Source organism: Perca flavescens, chromosome 13 (genome assembly GCF_004354835.1).
Source record: "Perca flavescens isolate YP-PL-M2 chromosome 13, PFLA_1.0, whole genome shotgun sequence".
NCBI lineage: Eukaryota > Metazoa > Chordata > Actinopteri > Perciformes > Percidae > Perca > Perca flavescens.
This window is the reverse complement of record NC_041343.1, coordinates 28,146,090-28,159,882: the sequence shown is the minus strand read 5'-3', so window position 1 is coordinate 28,159,882 and position 13,793 is coordinate 28,146,090. Positions and strand designations below refer to the sequence as shown.

The 13,793-nt window shown below is 38.4% G+C and overlaps 1 protein-coding gene across 1 annotated transcript; it reads right to left on the bottom strand.

Annotated features, from left to right (window-relative positions):
- Positions 1-99: 99 nt before the first annotated feature.
- On the bottom strand, positions 100-11,871 carry zw10 (zw10 kinetochore protein). The gene is made up of 16 exons (XM_028595267.1): positions 11,610-11,871; positions 9,127-9,261; positions 8,599-8,700; positions 8,113-8,190; positions 7,073-7,232; positions 5,942-6,094; positions 4,940-5,137; positions 4,715-4,851; positions 4,427-4,609; positions 3,659-3,882; positions 3,099-3,170; positions 2,830-2,999; positions 2,508-2,638; positions 2,217-2,348; positions 1,696-1,898; positions 100-790 (listed from the first exon to the last, which is right to left on the bottom strand). Exons 1-16 carry the CDS (start codon positions 11,712-11,714, stop codon positions 670-672), a joined length of 2,304 nt encoding a protein of 767 aa, XP_028451068.1. The 5' UTR covers positions 11,715-11,871; the 3' UTR covers positions 100-669.
- Positions 11,872-13,793: the final 1,922 nt, after the last annotated feature.

The following is a 13,793-nucleotide window of genomic DNA, read 5'->3' as shown; positions in this document are numbered from 1 at the left end:
CAGTTTCTTCCAACAACACACTCATCATTGTGTACTGGCAAGGTGGCATGCCCTGCCACCAAGATCATCATCATATTCATCAAAAACAGCTGGAAGAGGTTCTGAAAAGTTGAGTCTTTTGGTTTATTTGGACAAGTAATAAATACATGACAGAAGAATTAAGTTTAATGGCTTGAGATGCAAGGCCCAGGGGAATCTTTGTCAGAACTAAATGGTTGTTTAGGTTCAAACAAACTCTCCGCAAATGACATCCGTACAAAAAAGCTCAAACACGCTACAGATGAAGTTTGATTAACAATGTGCAGCAAAGTTAACCCTGGATAAGACATCATGTCAACAGATGGCACAACCTCAGTTGGCTTTGTCATGGTAAACCCACGAAGAGCTATATGACTGGATGCTGCAGGATGTAAAGAAGCCTTCGTGTAATCTCTGAAGGACTAATTGCAGTCTGGATGCTGAGATGTAACATATCCCACAGATTGATTACAACTGTCTTATATAGCGACAGCACCTCGGTCAGACACGGCCTCTGTGACAAACTGTTGGACCTAAATACATGTGAATGCATATATTGAACGCAACAGAAAATGGAAATGAATGAAGGAGTAAATCATATTTTCCTCAGAGGAAAAAGTGCTGTAGTATCTTTCTTTTTGCTCCAAGTATCTATTTGATTTTGGTCAGAGCTACAGCTCTCCTCTCTGTATTCTGAAACAAGGCTCGGATCAGATTCTTCACCTCCGAACTGGAGAACTCCAACGCCAGCGGACCTTTCCCGTCAGCCCACCTGTGGAGAGGAATCACAGACAAATCAGCCAATCGCATACCCTGGAAATCCAGAGTTCTCGCGAGAGCACAATTTGGATTTGCTCAGCGGGTTACTCTGGCATTCAGTAATGATGCTCATTAACTATGCCCTTGGAGCCGAGCTGCACCGATCACATCGTGTATCTGATATATAGCTAAACAGATGACGACAGTTTAATCTACCAGTTAGCTCCACTGGTAGCTAAGCGTATGGGGCTCTGGGTACGTCACCGCGTGTATTGTTATGATTGGTCGTAGTGTTATCCAATTGTGTGCAGTGAGATTTTCAAATTCAAAATTTCATTACTCAGTGCCAGACACTTAATCTTTCGAATTTGGGTCTGGATTTCCAGGCTACCAATCACACACATTAAAAAGGGGGAAAAAGTATGATGGTAGCCAGAAGCTTCTTTTAATACCAAAAAGGCACTCACATAAGTCAGTATCCTAACAAGCATAAAAAAAAACACTTGTATAATGTCTTCTGTGGCAGTGTTTTTGGAGTTTGACTCAGCCTAACGACTAAAAGTCGCGATGTCTTCGCCTTAGCTGCTTTTGACCACTCTTTTTGTAAAAATATCTCTTGCTAACTGAAATCTTTTAAGTTGCACTGCAGTGTAGCTTTAAGGCTAGTGGAAACAAAAGTAAATGTAAAATAGAACAAATGGAATACCGGGACATTATTCTTCGAACTCAGTTAATTAAAGTCCAGATTACATAGGTATATTTTGGGAAATGAGCAGAACAAGCCTGAGAATAATCACTGATTTAAAAAAATAAATATATGTAAAATCAATTTAATATTTTTTAAGGTCAGCAAATACCCCAGACCTTGCTTTTATTCACTTTATACTATAATCTATTGATACTTTATTGTTTCCTGACCTGTCGACTATCTCCTGCAGGCTGGCCCGCAGCACGATGACCAGCTCCTTGAAGGTACTCCACTTCCTCACGTAGAGAGGCACTTCCTCCTGATACTTCTTGTTCTTGTTTTCCTCGGCCAGAGGGATGAAGACCAGCGGACCTTCCTCAATGATGGTTTGACACAGAGTGTGAAGGTGCTCCCCGTCCTCAGAGGAAATATCCTGTAGACGGTTAAGTGAGAAATAAAATCCTTATTGCTCATTTCATACAATTGATCATAATCATATCAAGATAATACCATTTTATACCATTCTGTGTTTGAACTCAACACATTTGGGTATTTAATCAACCTGGGACTACATCCAAAATAAAAGAAAATGATGGGATGAGATTAGTGCTGTAGAAATGTAAATCATCTTTTTTATACAGTAGTTACAAATAATTCATCTCCCCTCTGTATTTTTTTACCTGGACTTTATTAGTGACTAGGATTTAAGAGTTTGTAGCTAAAAAAAAAAAAGAAAAGAAAAAAGCCAAACCTCTAGCATCATGATTTTGGAAATGACTTCTGTGATGGCTGTGTTGAGGAGGTTGCCCATGGCTTTACAATAGATGCTGACTGGTAGGACATCCTGCCACACTGTGCCCAACTGCTTCAACTGATGGATGACCTGCCATAAAGCGAACAGATGACCACGGTATGATTGAGAAGCGGTGCATGAATAAAAGAATTTATTGATTTGCCTCATGCAGTCATAGCTATAGCCTGAAAGCACATACACACCCTTTTTACAACAGTTACATATTATTTTCAAAGCTTTTCTTCTCACCTGTCTTACTGCTTTGCTGGCTGCAATGTAGCTGTCTTCATCATCCAGGTTGCCAAAATTGTGAGCGGTGGAAAGTCTCTCCAACAGTTCAGCTCTCTGGACGTTCATCTGCGCCAAGAAGCACTGGGCACCTGGCGGGAAATGACAAAAGGCTGCTCAGCATATTTCAAGGTATTCTGCAGATTAGATGTTTCTATTTCGTATGTTGAAAGTGGACATTTTGGCCCGATGGTGACTTGTTGTCTGTGGGCCATGAATGTCCGAGAACAGTTTTTTTTTTCTGTACCAAATTTGGCAGACCGCTGTATTACTATTTGTTTACCCAGTTTCCTGAATCCGGGCACCATGTCAACAAATGTTGCAATGCCCTCGCTGAGGGGCTGTGGCAGGTGAGTTCTGAAATGGTGGCCCAGGGTGAGCAGGTGGTGGGCCAGGTACATGCAGTTGTTGTGCTGGATGGCAGCCAGGTGAGGGAACTTGAGCAGGTTCTCCCTAGATGGAGTAGCAGAGAAAAAGAAGGCAACCATTTACACCTCGAGGAGAACTGTGTTTGTTTTGATCTGCCCGGTTATACGACGGAAACATCCTTACTTGTGGTACGTCGGGACGACATCATAGAACAGCTGAAAGATGTTTCTCACGGTGAAGAAGAGTTGTAATGCACTAAAAAGAACAACAGAAAGATTTCTTATTCACTTATTCATTGATGACGTTTTGACAAGCCTCAACCCTCCGACATGCATTATGGAAATGGCAGGATCCAGTGAAGATGGACTCCGCCTCGGGTCTAGAGGTCAGGTTATCTTGCTGCTGCTTCACTTTGGACCACTTTTCCCAACTTGTTTTGCGTGTGATGTTGATAGGACTTTTTAATGTAAGTATTGTTTACGTCGCTTCTTTTATTGCCATTGCCCTCCTCCTGACAGTCCACTGCAGCTGTACTTACTTATGTAGCTTCACAGTGTTTTGCAATGATGATACATCAGCAATGCTGTGCGCCAAAGCCAATTTACAAGAATGAAAAAAAAGTTGATCAAATAATCATAAATAATGTTGAAACTTTACAGCATATGAAATGGGACTCTTCCGTTTAGAAACATTTGACTCTTAAAGAAGATAGTTACAGTAGGTCTCTGAGCACTGGAACACACCATTGTGTGGAGCTTCCAACAGCTTCACTCAGGGTGTTGAGCGCCAGCTCCATCAGCTGCTGCACCGACTCACTGATGCGGCAGGCTGGCAGACACATACTCCACGGAGACAGCTGCTTTTTGTTCTCCATCGTTATCTCGTTCTTTGTGGTCTCGTGCTTCACCTTCAGCTCTGAAGCTGGAACAGGCAGCTTGGGAAGACGCAGCTTGTAGTCTGGTGTAATCTAACAGAGTTAAGAGAAAATTGGTGCAAAAAGACAAACAAATAAGCAATGTGGAGATTTTGGGTAATATTTCATGTAAATTTGGACGGCAGCACAATGCAATGTAATACAATAGTGCCCAATAGTGACAATCCATCTTCCAATGTCAAATAAAGAAAGAGAAGAGTCTGAAAAAAATGCTAACTGCTAGAAGAAAAGAAAAAAAAAAAAAAATCAGTGACCGTTTCCAAGAGCCTGAAAGGGAAGAGTGCAAGTGCATGAACATAAACATAAAGCAAAGTATTAGCTGCACATGCACTGCAAATGTGAGATTTACATCAATCAATCAGAAGTAGACATATTTCATGGTTCATTATATGAGAGAAAAGGCTTCAAGGTTGCCCCTGACTAATAGCATCCCCAGGAAAAACTTGTTACTGAGACTTGCTAAGTAAATAACATCCATTTTTAATGTTTCCTGTTTTCCATGTCAGTCTGTAGCAGCTGAGTCAATCCCCAGTCTCCAGTTTATTCATCCAGACACTCAGCCCTAGCTCACACATACTTTGACGGTGTTGTGCATCTTGGAGGTCATGAGTTTGCGGGCAGCCACGATGACATCCTTGCACTTCTTGCTGGCAAAGTGACAGTTCACATCCCTGGCGTATTTGAGCAGGTCTGTAGAATCGCCCTGCAGAAACTCCATCTCCTTCAGAGACTTCTCAAACTCTTCCGTTTCCTTGATCACCTTGAATGTGTACAACAAAACAGATATTCAGTAAAAAATGGAATTCTGTTATGTGTCATTGAAATAGCATTGTACTATGCAAACTGCTGTCAGGCCCATACATACAGTGTTGTATTTCTCCAGCTGGCTGCTGTTGGTGGGGATGGAGTAGAGCAGACACTCATGGATGATGCACTTGGACATTTCCTCCCAAATAAGCTCCCCCAAGATAGCCGAGAGCTTTTTATCACCAATGGACACATCTGAAAAGAATAATAAGTAAAACACAGTGAAACAGAGCAAGCTTTAAGCATGATACATTTATTCGTTATGGGCCCAGCTGACCTATACCTAGCAGGTGTGAGTGCAGTGTCCTGAGCACCAGGAGCAGTTTGCTGTAGACTTGTGAAGGAGTGGACCTCTCCTTGTGGCTCTCCTCCAAACACTGTAAAGCCAAGACGGTTCCCTCACCCTGCTGCTCTGTTACCCTCACCGACAGTGACGGGTACATCACCAACGGCTTCAGCATGGTCTTCATCAGCACCTGACCTGAACGACAACATAAACCAGCAGCACTGAGCACATTCTGACCTTGGATACATTGTGCTGTAGAGCTAGAGCGATAAATCAGCTGATAAAACCTTATTGCAGATACATAAATATCAATGAACATATCAGCCGATAAGGTGCAAGAAACTGCAGAGCAGAAATGCCAAAAATATGCTTCAAAACGATGTCTCCATTACACATGTCTACCAGAGAGCACTGACTGGTTCCAGTTGTCAAATGTAAAATGTTTCGCTTAAAACAAATACAAGACTGTTCTAAAGTTTGTAATCAGCTGTTATCTTGAAGTTTTTTTTTTACTTCCTTCCTTCAGTTATAACTTGTTTAACAGAGATAAAAACAGAATAAATCAGAGACCAAATGTATTATTTACATTTGAAATAGGCCACAAAAGAAGAGGAATTCAATGATTCAAACTTTCATTTAGTGGATGTCCACAGTGTTGCATGATGGGAGAATACTGTTCCAATGTGGATGTTGAATTAGTTTTCCAGTCCAGAAAAGCATAAGTGACCATTGATCATTATTTAAGCAACGGCAAAATGTGGCTCTAAATGTTGAGTTGTGTTTTTCTTTGGGCCCTCTGCAGTCTACTCAGTGGTTAGATTGGAGATGTTTAAACTGTGATGGGTCAGTCTATAGTATGTTCAGCTGATATTCCCACAGTGCTAACCCTAGAATAACCTTTTTCTATTGTGAAGTTGTAAGAAAAGGTATGAAAACACAATTATAATAGATTATGAAAGTACTGCATATTTAACAGCGAGCAGTGTTGCTTGCTCTTACTGAAGAGTTTGATCTTGTGCTGAAGGTCTCCCTGGATGGCCAGAGCTTGCAGGACGCAGCAGAGCAGAGCTGTTGGTTTCGCTTCACCGTCCTTAGTGCACCCATGGCTCAGATTCAGCTTCACCTTCAGGAACGACTTCAGACCTGTAGGCTCTGGTGGTACACATCCATCAGTCATTACTAATGCCTCAGATAGGTTTGCTGTCCGGTTTTGAAATATGCAAAACAAGAAATACTAACAAGTAAAAAAAAAAAAAAAAACATGGTTCATAAAATAGACCAATGTGTACAAGCTGGGTTGGAGAGATCCCAGATAATGTTCTGTGATTTTTTTTTTGAGACAATGACTGGAATTAATGTCATGAGGTGAAAGGTAGTCTGGATCGACAACAATTAATTTCCACGATAATCGCCGGAACTTCCGGCGATGTGTGTTGCTGCGGTTCTCTTTTCGGGAAACAACAACAAACTTCGGACCGATTGGTGGTTATTGCTGTGGACGAATTACACACGGCCGTACACTGGTAAGAGCAAAGACGTTTAACCATGTATCAGCTAATTTAAATAGCTTGTGTTACTGTATTGTGTGAACAGTTAATTTAATATTTTATGTGGAGTTTTCATTTGCAGGGTGCAAATGCTCCAACAAAACAAGTTCCTTCCGAGACTATTTTGCAGAGTCACCGTTGCTACCTTTGGAGTTTTGGAGCTTAGACGATTGTGATTGGTTTAAAGAAATGCAAACAACCCAGAGCGTTTTTTTCTCCTATCCCAGAATGTATGTATGGTAGAGCCAGACCTTACTCTACAGCATTGTAGAGATAGGTCTGGCAATGCGATACTATGGGAAAGGTGAGAGCCAGAGAGTACCCTGCAACATCCTCTGACTGATCAGTATCACATGTAGATGATGTAAGAAAGGAAAGGAACTCTAAGTAAAGTCTTTGACCTTTGAGACAACACTGACAACTGTAGCATTTGTATCAAGTTTGGCTTATTTTGTTTGATGAACCTACTTTTTGTAGCAAAGTACGGTACAGACTATACTTCATATAGTTGTTTTAGTACCACACCAGACAGACAGACAGACAGACACACACACATTGAAAAAAGAAAAGAAAAAAGTCTTACCCTTTGAGGACGGTAAACTCCAGATGACAAGGCGCTTCCATTCATCTCCCAGGTGGTAAATTAAGTTCTCTCTCTGCACGGTCAACTCAGAGCTAAGAGCACTGAGCAGCGGCAGCTGGGAAGTCTTCCAGCCCTTCAGTGAATCCACACTGGCCCTTGCCTGGAAAACAATCAGTCAAATCCGTATCAATCAGTATTTTTATATGGATTTTTATTTTATTCATATAGCCCAATATCACAAAGGGGGGCTTTACAATCTGTACAGCATACAACACCCTCTGTCCTTAGACCCTTGATTCAGTTAAGGAAAAACTCGCCTCCACTAAACCTTGGAAAAAAAGCTCAGAAAGAGCACCAGAGGTTTCTTTCTCTCTGCCTGGACGGACAGACATGCAATTGATGTGTGTACATTATACACCAACATAACCTCTCCTATGCTTGACCTTAATTTAAAAAAAGGTATGGCGCGCCTATTTTAACTGTATAAAAGCTTGTCTACACAGGTACTTCAGCTGTGTTTTCAGTCATCACAGTTGATCCAGACACTCTTTTCACATGATTGAATGGAATGGCGTTGCTGCAAAAACGCACGCACGCATGTGTTTTTTGTGTTTGCACACCAACATGGCATGTTTCCCTGTTACATCTATTCTTTTGACATTTAAGTCCTTTCCTTACACAAGTTAAAGCCAATTTCCAGGCTCACCTGGACTTTAGACTGGGCCCTCCTGATCAATTATATCAAAGAAAACTGCACTGCACGGTAAAAAAAGTGCAGTCACAACATCCTCTTTCTTTTTGGAAGTAACACTCACGGCACACAACAGTGACTGGCAGTGATTTGTTGTGGGTGATATGGGTGATATGTAATTTGATCTATTACAGTGGTAGTTGACAGCCTGCCTGAAGAAATATACCGTACATACAGAAGGATCTAAATCAGCTCAGTTAGTGTGCCGTGATTTCAGTTTTCGTTTAACTGCCCGGCCCTAGTTCAGAGTGGAGGTAAGGATGTGCAGACATGATTAAGATGCTCTCACCCTTTCCAGATGGTTAGCTGCATCAACATACTTCTTGTCCAGTAAAGCTTTGTTGGACTCCTCCATTGCACTGTGAAACTGAGTCGCACACACAAGATATGACACAGTAAGATTCAAACATGTCACTTATGGATGCTAATACCACGGTTTCTCTGCTAAAACAAGTCTACACCTTTATTTAATGTATGGCAAACCCAAACCCCTACCAGTACAATGCATATAATAGCTGTTATGAGCTCATTAATGAAAGAAATTAATTGAAAAGTGTACATTATCTTTTATGTTCAAGAAAGTGACATTAGTATCCTTACAACAAGATGTAGAAAAGCAAGTTACTTTAATATATATATATATATATATATATATATATATATATATATATATATATATATATATATATACACACACATACATACACACACACATATAGTCTAATTAATAATTTGTGACTACATTTTACTTAATAAATTGCAATGTATGTTGTACCTGTTTTAGGTGTCCAAGCATTGTCATTATGATGGTATTTTTCTCCAGCTGCTGCTTTATCTTTGCATACTCCGCCACAGCCACGTGGATATTCTGCTGCACCTGTGTCAACACACACAAACACCCAACGTTAACAATTATTTCATTGATTTAATTTATTCAGCACATGTAAAAAAACTAAATAAGTAAAAGAGATATGCAAAGGAAACCGAGACACCCCTCAAGGGGCTTTACATGTTGGGATCTCTAAAAGTATTCAAGAAAGGTAGCATATAGAAAATAAATACCTAAAAAAATAAAATAAAAAACAGTCTAAAAAAAAAAAAAAAAAAAAAAAAGGGACAGAAGAAATGAACAATTAAATGAGGAGAGAAAATAAATTAAAAAAAGGGAACAGTAATTAAGAAAAAAAGAAAAGACAAGAGACACGTTAGGCTACTGATACACTAAAATAAATATATACTACTGTGAATCCACCTAGAGTAGAACTGAATCCAGTCCCTTCTACTCCCTTCTACTTCTACATACCTCAGTCTCAATGCAGTTTTTGAGGGCATCCATTTCTTTGGAGACCTCATCAACCTGTACCATAAGCTCCTCAGATCCTTGAAGACTAGGGAGGAAGTCACCATACCGCTTGTTTATCATGTCACATACTTCTTCCTATAAAATACACATGAAGAAAACAGAGTTAATAGATACATTGTAACAATGTATTGTTTTTTTTTAAAGCCCTGACCATGACTGTTTGCAGTTTGTGTACACTTAAAGCCAATAATGTATGACTGTAAGTATATCATAACACTTATCCACACAATAACAGAAAATACAGTCTTTATACTGTCTATATCACGAGTTAATGCATGCTTTAGTGCATCAAATTATGACTGAATCAGTCTATTGAACAACAGTGTTAACCCAGGATAACACAAGGTCATCAACAAAAGCACACAGAGGCAATATATAACTACAATAAAGAGGAATCACAGCTCAATAAAGTGCATTTAATCAAATATATTCCATTTATAATAATATAACCGAAAAGCAATGTGACGTTTCATATGCAAGGGTATTACTAGCTATTACTAGAGATTGATGGTGTACATTTCTTTGTCAATGTTGTGTTGATGGTTTCAGCACTACATCTCCTGTCCATAACTTACCTATGATAAAACTAATTCAGACCCTCAAAAACTTACAATTAGTTACGTTCTTTTAATGGCCATTTTGACAACGTTCATATACAACATTCGACATTAGGGCTGGGTGATAAGGAGAAAATCAGATATCACGATATTCTTGACCAAATACCTCAATATCGATATTGCGGCGATATTCTAGGGTTGACAATTGGTGCTTTAACAAAATATCTTCACACTTAGATTTCAGATAATGTGGACATAATGTCTAAGTGGGGAAAAGGCAAATAACAGAACAGCTAGAACTGTCTGGTAGGTTCAGAAAAGTACATCACTTTACTGTAACGCAGTCTTTAAAACCAGGAAAAGAGTAAACTTACGTCATATCACGATATCCAAAATCTAAGACGATATCTAGTCTCATATCACGATATCGATATAATATCGATATATTGCCATTGACATGCACAAAGCTTAAGTCAGAAAAACTCTGATGCACTCATGGTAAACTTTATCCAGCAGTGGAGGAAGTACTTATATCCTATACTGAAGTAATACCACACTGTAAAAATACTCTGTTACAAGTAAAAATCCTGCATTGAAAATGTTCCTTCAGTAAAAGCATGTAAGTTTAATCAGTAAAATGAAGTTAAAGTATTGAAAGTATAAAAATGTCCTCTGTGGCGGTTATAATATTATACATTTTATCATTGGATTATTATTACTCAGCATTAATGTAAAAGCAGGATTTAACTGTTGGAGTTGGTTGAGCTGGAGCTATTAACTAATGATTAGTTTTATTATGGATTTATCCGCTGGTTATTTTCTACATTACTCAATCGATTGGTTTTTAAAAACAGTGATAACAGTAAATGACGGCCCAATTACCTAGAGCCCAAAATGACACCTTCACAATATTTGTTTTGTCCAACAAATCTCATCATTTGTGAAGCTTGAACCATTACATTTTTTTACATGATTATATAGTTGTTCAATAAGCTGTTTATATGTTTTCTATTCACACATTTTAACTTGTTAAGTAACTAAAAGTGCCAGATAAATGCTTTGTTTCTTTATTTATACATATATAAATGTAATAAATAATTTGAAAGAGAATGTATAGGAGAATTGCCTAAAAAAAACCTTGAAGAGTGGCATTCTCCAGGCAGCATATTACAGGAAATAATCACGTCATGTAATATACACAATTTGTATGCATCTATTAATCATTTTACACACACATCAAAAACACTGATTCATAATAAGACATCAAAGTAAAAAACTGAGGACATGCATTCATGTGACATTGCTTAGAGTCCTCACAAGACAAGAAAGACAAAAGGAGAATATAAACGCACACAGAAAAAAAAAAAGCAAAAATTATTAATGCAGTGGAGTAAAAAGTAGAAGTGGCATGAAAAGAAAAGAAGTAGAAACGTTACCTCAACTGTGTACTTAAGCAAATGTACTTAACGTTAGTTACATTCCACCACTGACTTTATTCAATACAGCGACCTACTGTAAGACAACTCTAGTGCAGCTAATATAAAGTTATTTTCTTAAGGATTTAAATACAGCCACGTAGTCAGATGTCACCACTGAGTTGACAGCAAATATAACGTTAGCAGCTAGCTAAGTCTTAACGTTACTAACGAGAATGCCCTAAATTAAACTAGCTCAATAGTCCGCTGTGTATTAGCTAATACGTATTTGCAGCTTAGTCTTATTTTAGAAAGAACCGTAAACATTTAGCTAACGTTTGTCAAAGAATAAAAGAGGTTTCATGACTTTCAGTGTTAGCGCTAACTGCTAACGCTGGTTCAAACTTTACTTAGCGTTACGTAGCCAATGCTATGCTAGCTAGTGGATTACCTTTGTATCTTCCACCTTGCGCGACATTTTGCTTATTTTGCTGGACAGGTCCTCTTTCTCCAGTTTACCAGAGCTGGCGAGGACTTCAGTCACAAACGACGCCATGCTGTATCTCTACAAGAACGTTATAATGTTTTACAAAACTGTGACAGATCAGCACAAAAACAGCCCAGGACCCGCCAGGCGGTCTGATTGGTCGGAGATGTCGCCTTCTTCTTCGCTTCACGTTTGATGGTAACGTGCTATCATACCGTGCTGTTACCGCCACCGTGTGCTGAATGTAGGAACGTAAATCCATTGAGTCATGCACTGTTTCTCCTGCTGTTCTGACAGACCATAAGGCCATTTTTTTAGTTATTCAGGTCAGCAAGGAACTAAGGTGGAGATTCTTTAGCGGTTATTGGAAATTAAATAATTCTCTACTATCTCATGAAGAGCTAAAAATTAAAATAAAACTCCTTATCTCAGAAGAATGGGAGGCTGCTAGAAAAGGGAATCATTTTGGGACATCGTGGGAACTTCTCAAATATAAAATTAGAGGCGTCTGCTCGGGTTATGGCAAGTTATTGGCACAAAAAAAGAAAAATGTAACATACACGCTAATCAACAATATTAACAAACTTACTGAAAAAGAGCATTTGAGCCAAGAAGATAATAATACCTTATTAGACTTACAAAACCAACTAGACATTTTATATGAGAACAAAGCAAAAGGAGCTTTTATAAGGTCACGTAGGAATTGGATGGAACAGGGTGAGAAAAACAGTAGATATTTCTTTAACATGGAAAAAAGAAGAAATGAAATCAATTCTATAAGAAAACTTGACATTGGGGAAAAGATTAGCAATGACAGTAAAGAGATATCAAACTTTATAAGTGCTTTTTATGAAAAACTTTACTCAAGAGATATTAATCTCAAAGATCCAAAGGATATCTTTAGCTTGTTTAACTCACCAAACTGTGTGGATGCAGAATATAATAAAATCTGCTGTCAGGACATAACTCTTGAGGAGCTTATATGGGGAATAACTCAATTAAAGAACAATAAATCTCCAGGCTGTGATGGTCTGACCTCTGAGATGTATAAATGTTTCTCCGAGTCTCTAGGTAAATTTCTTTTAGCTGTCTTCAAAGAATCTCTTGACAGAGGGGAGCTTCCTGCTTCTCTGAGGCAAGGTGTCATAACCCTTATCCCAAAACCACACAAAGACCCGCTTTTAATTGAAAATTGGCGTCCCATTACATTGCTAAATAATGACTATAAGATTCTAGCATCTATCTTAGCAAAACGTCTCAAATCTAAATTACACACTTTAATGGATGAATGCCAATCTGGTTTCATGAAAAATCGTCACATAGCCAACAACATTCGCCTAGTTTAAGATCTGATTGAATACAAAGACTTTCTAGATGATGAACACCTTATTTTATTCTTAGACTTTCAAAAAGCCTTTGACAAAGTAAGCCACAAATTTATTTTTGACACCTTAAATTTTTTAATTTTGGTAAGAATTTTATTAATGCTGTAAAAACTCTGTACATGAGGGGAAACAGTTGTGTTAAATTGGCTAATGGAACCTCACCCAGATTTTACATAAACAAAGGTATCCGCCAAGGCTGTCCCACCTCGCCTCTTCTATTTTTGATTGTAGCTCAAATTCTATGTGATTTAATTCACAAAAGTTCATTCAAATGAATTACATTGAATGAAAGAGAAATAAAAATTTCACAGCTGGCCGATGACACAACCCTGTTTCTAAAAAATGAATCCCAAATAGGAGATGCACTAAATGTTGTAAACCAAATTTCTGAAAGCTCAGGCTTGAATCTAAATCTTTCAAAATGTGAGCTGTTTTCTCTTAAAAATAAACATTTGGGTTAAATAAATAATTTAGTAACTTATCTTGGAATAAAAATCAGTCATAACCAAAAGTTGATGACAGAGAGTAATATATCTCTACTACACGACTCTATTAACAAAAAGTTTGATTCTTGGCTTGCAAGAGATTTATCTATGTATGGCAGGGTTCTTCTTTCTAAAGCAGAAGGTCTCTCACGAGCAGCATATTTATTTACTTCAATTGAAATACCTAAGCTACATTGTGCCAATCTAGATAAACTAGTATATAACTTTATATGGAGAAAGAAGCCACATAAAATTAGGAAAAACATCTTGACTAATAA

Excerpts from the sequence above, each read along its gene's own strand:
- zw10 (XM_028595267.1), bottom strand. The coding sequence starts at position 11,714 with ATGGCGTCGTTTGTGACTGAAGTCCTCGCCAGCTCTGGTAAACTGGAG. Across the intron at positions 5,138-5,941 it reads GCACAAGATCAAACTCTTCA|GTCAGGTGCTGATGAAGACC; the intron begins GTAAGAGCAAGC and ends GTTGTCGTTCAG. Across the intron at positions 2,349-2,507 it reads CCAGCAAAGCAGTAAGACAG|GTCATCCATCAGTTGAAGCA; the intron begins GTGAGAAGAAAA and ends GCTTTATGGCAG.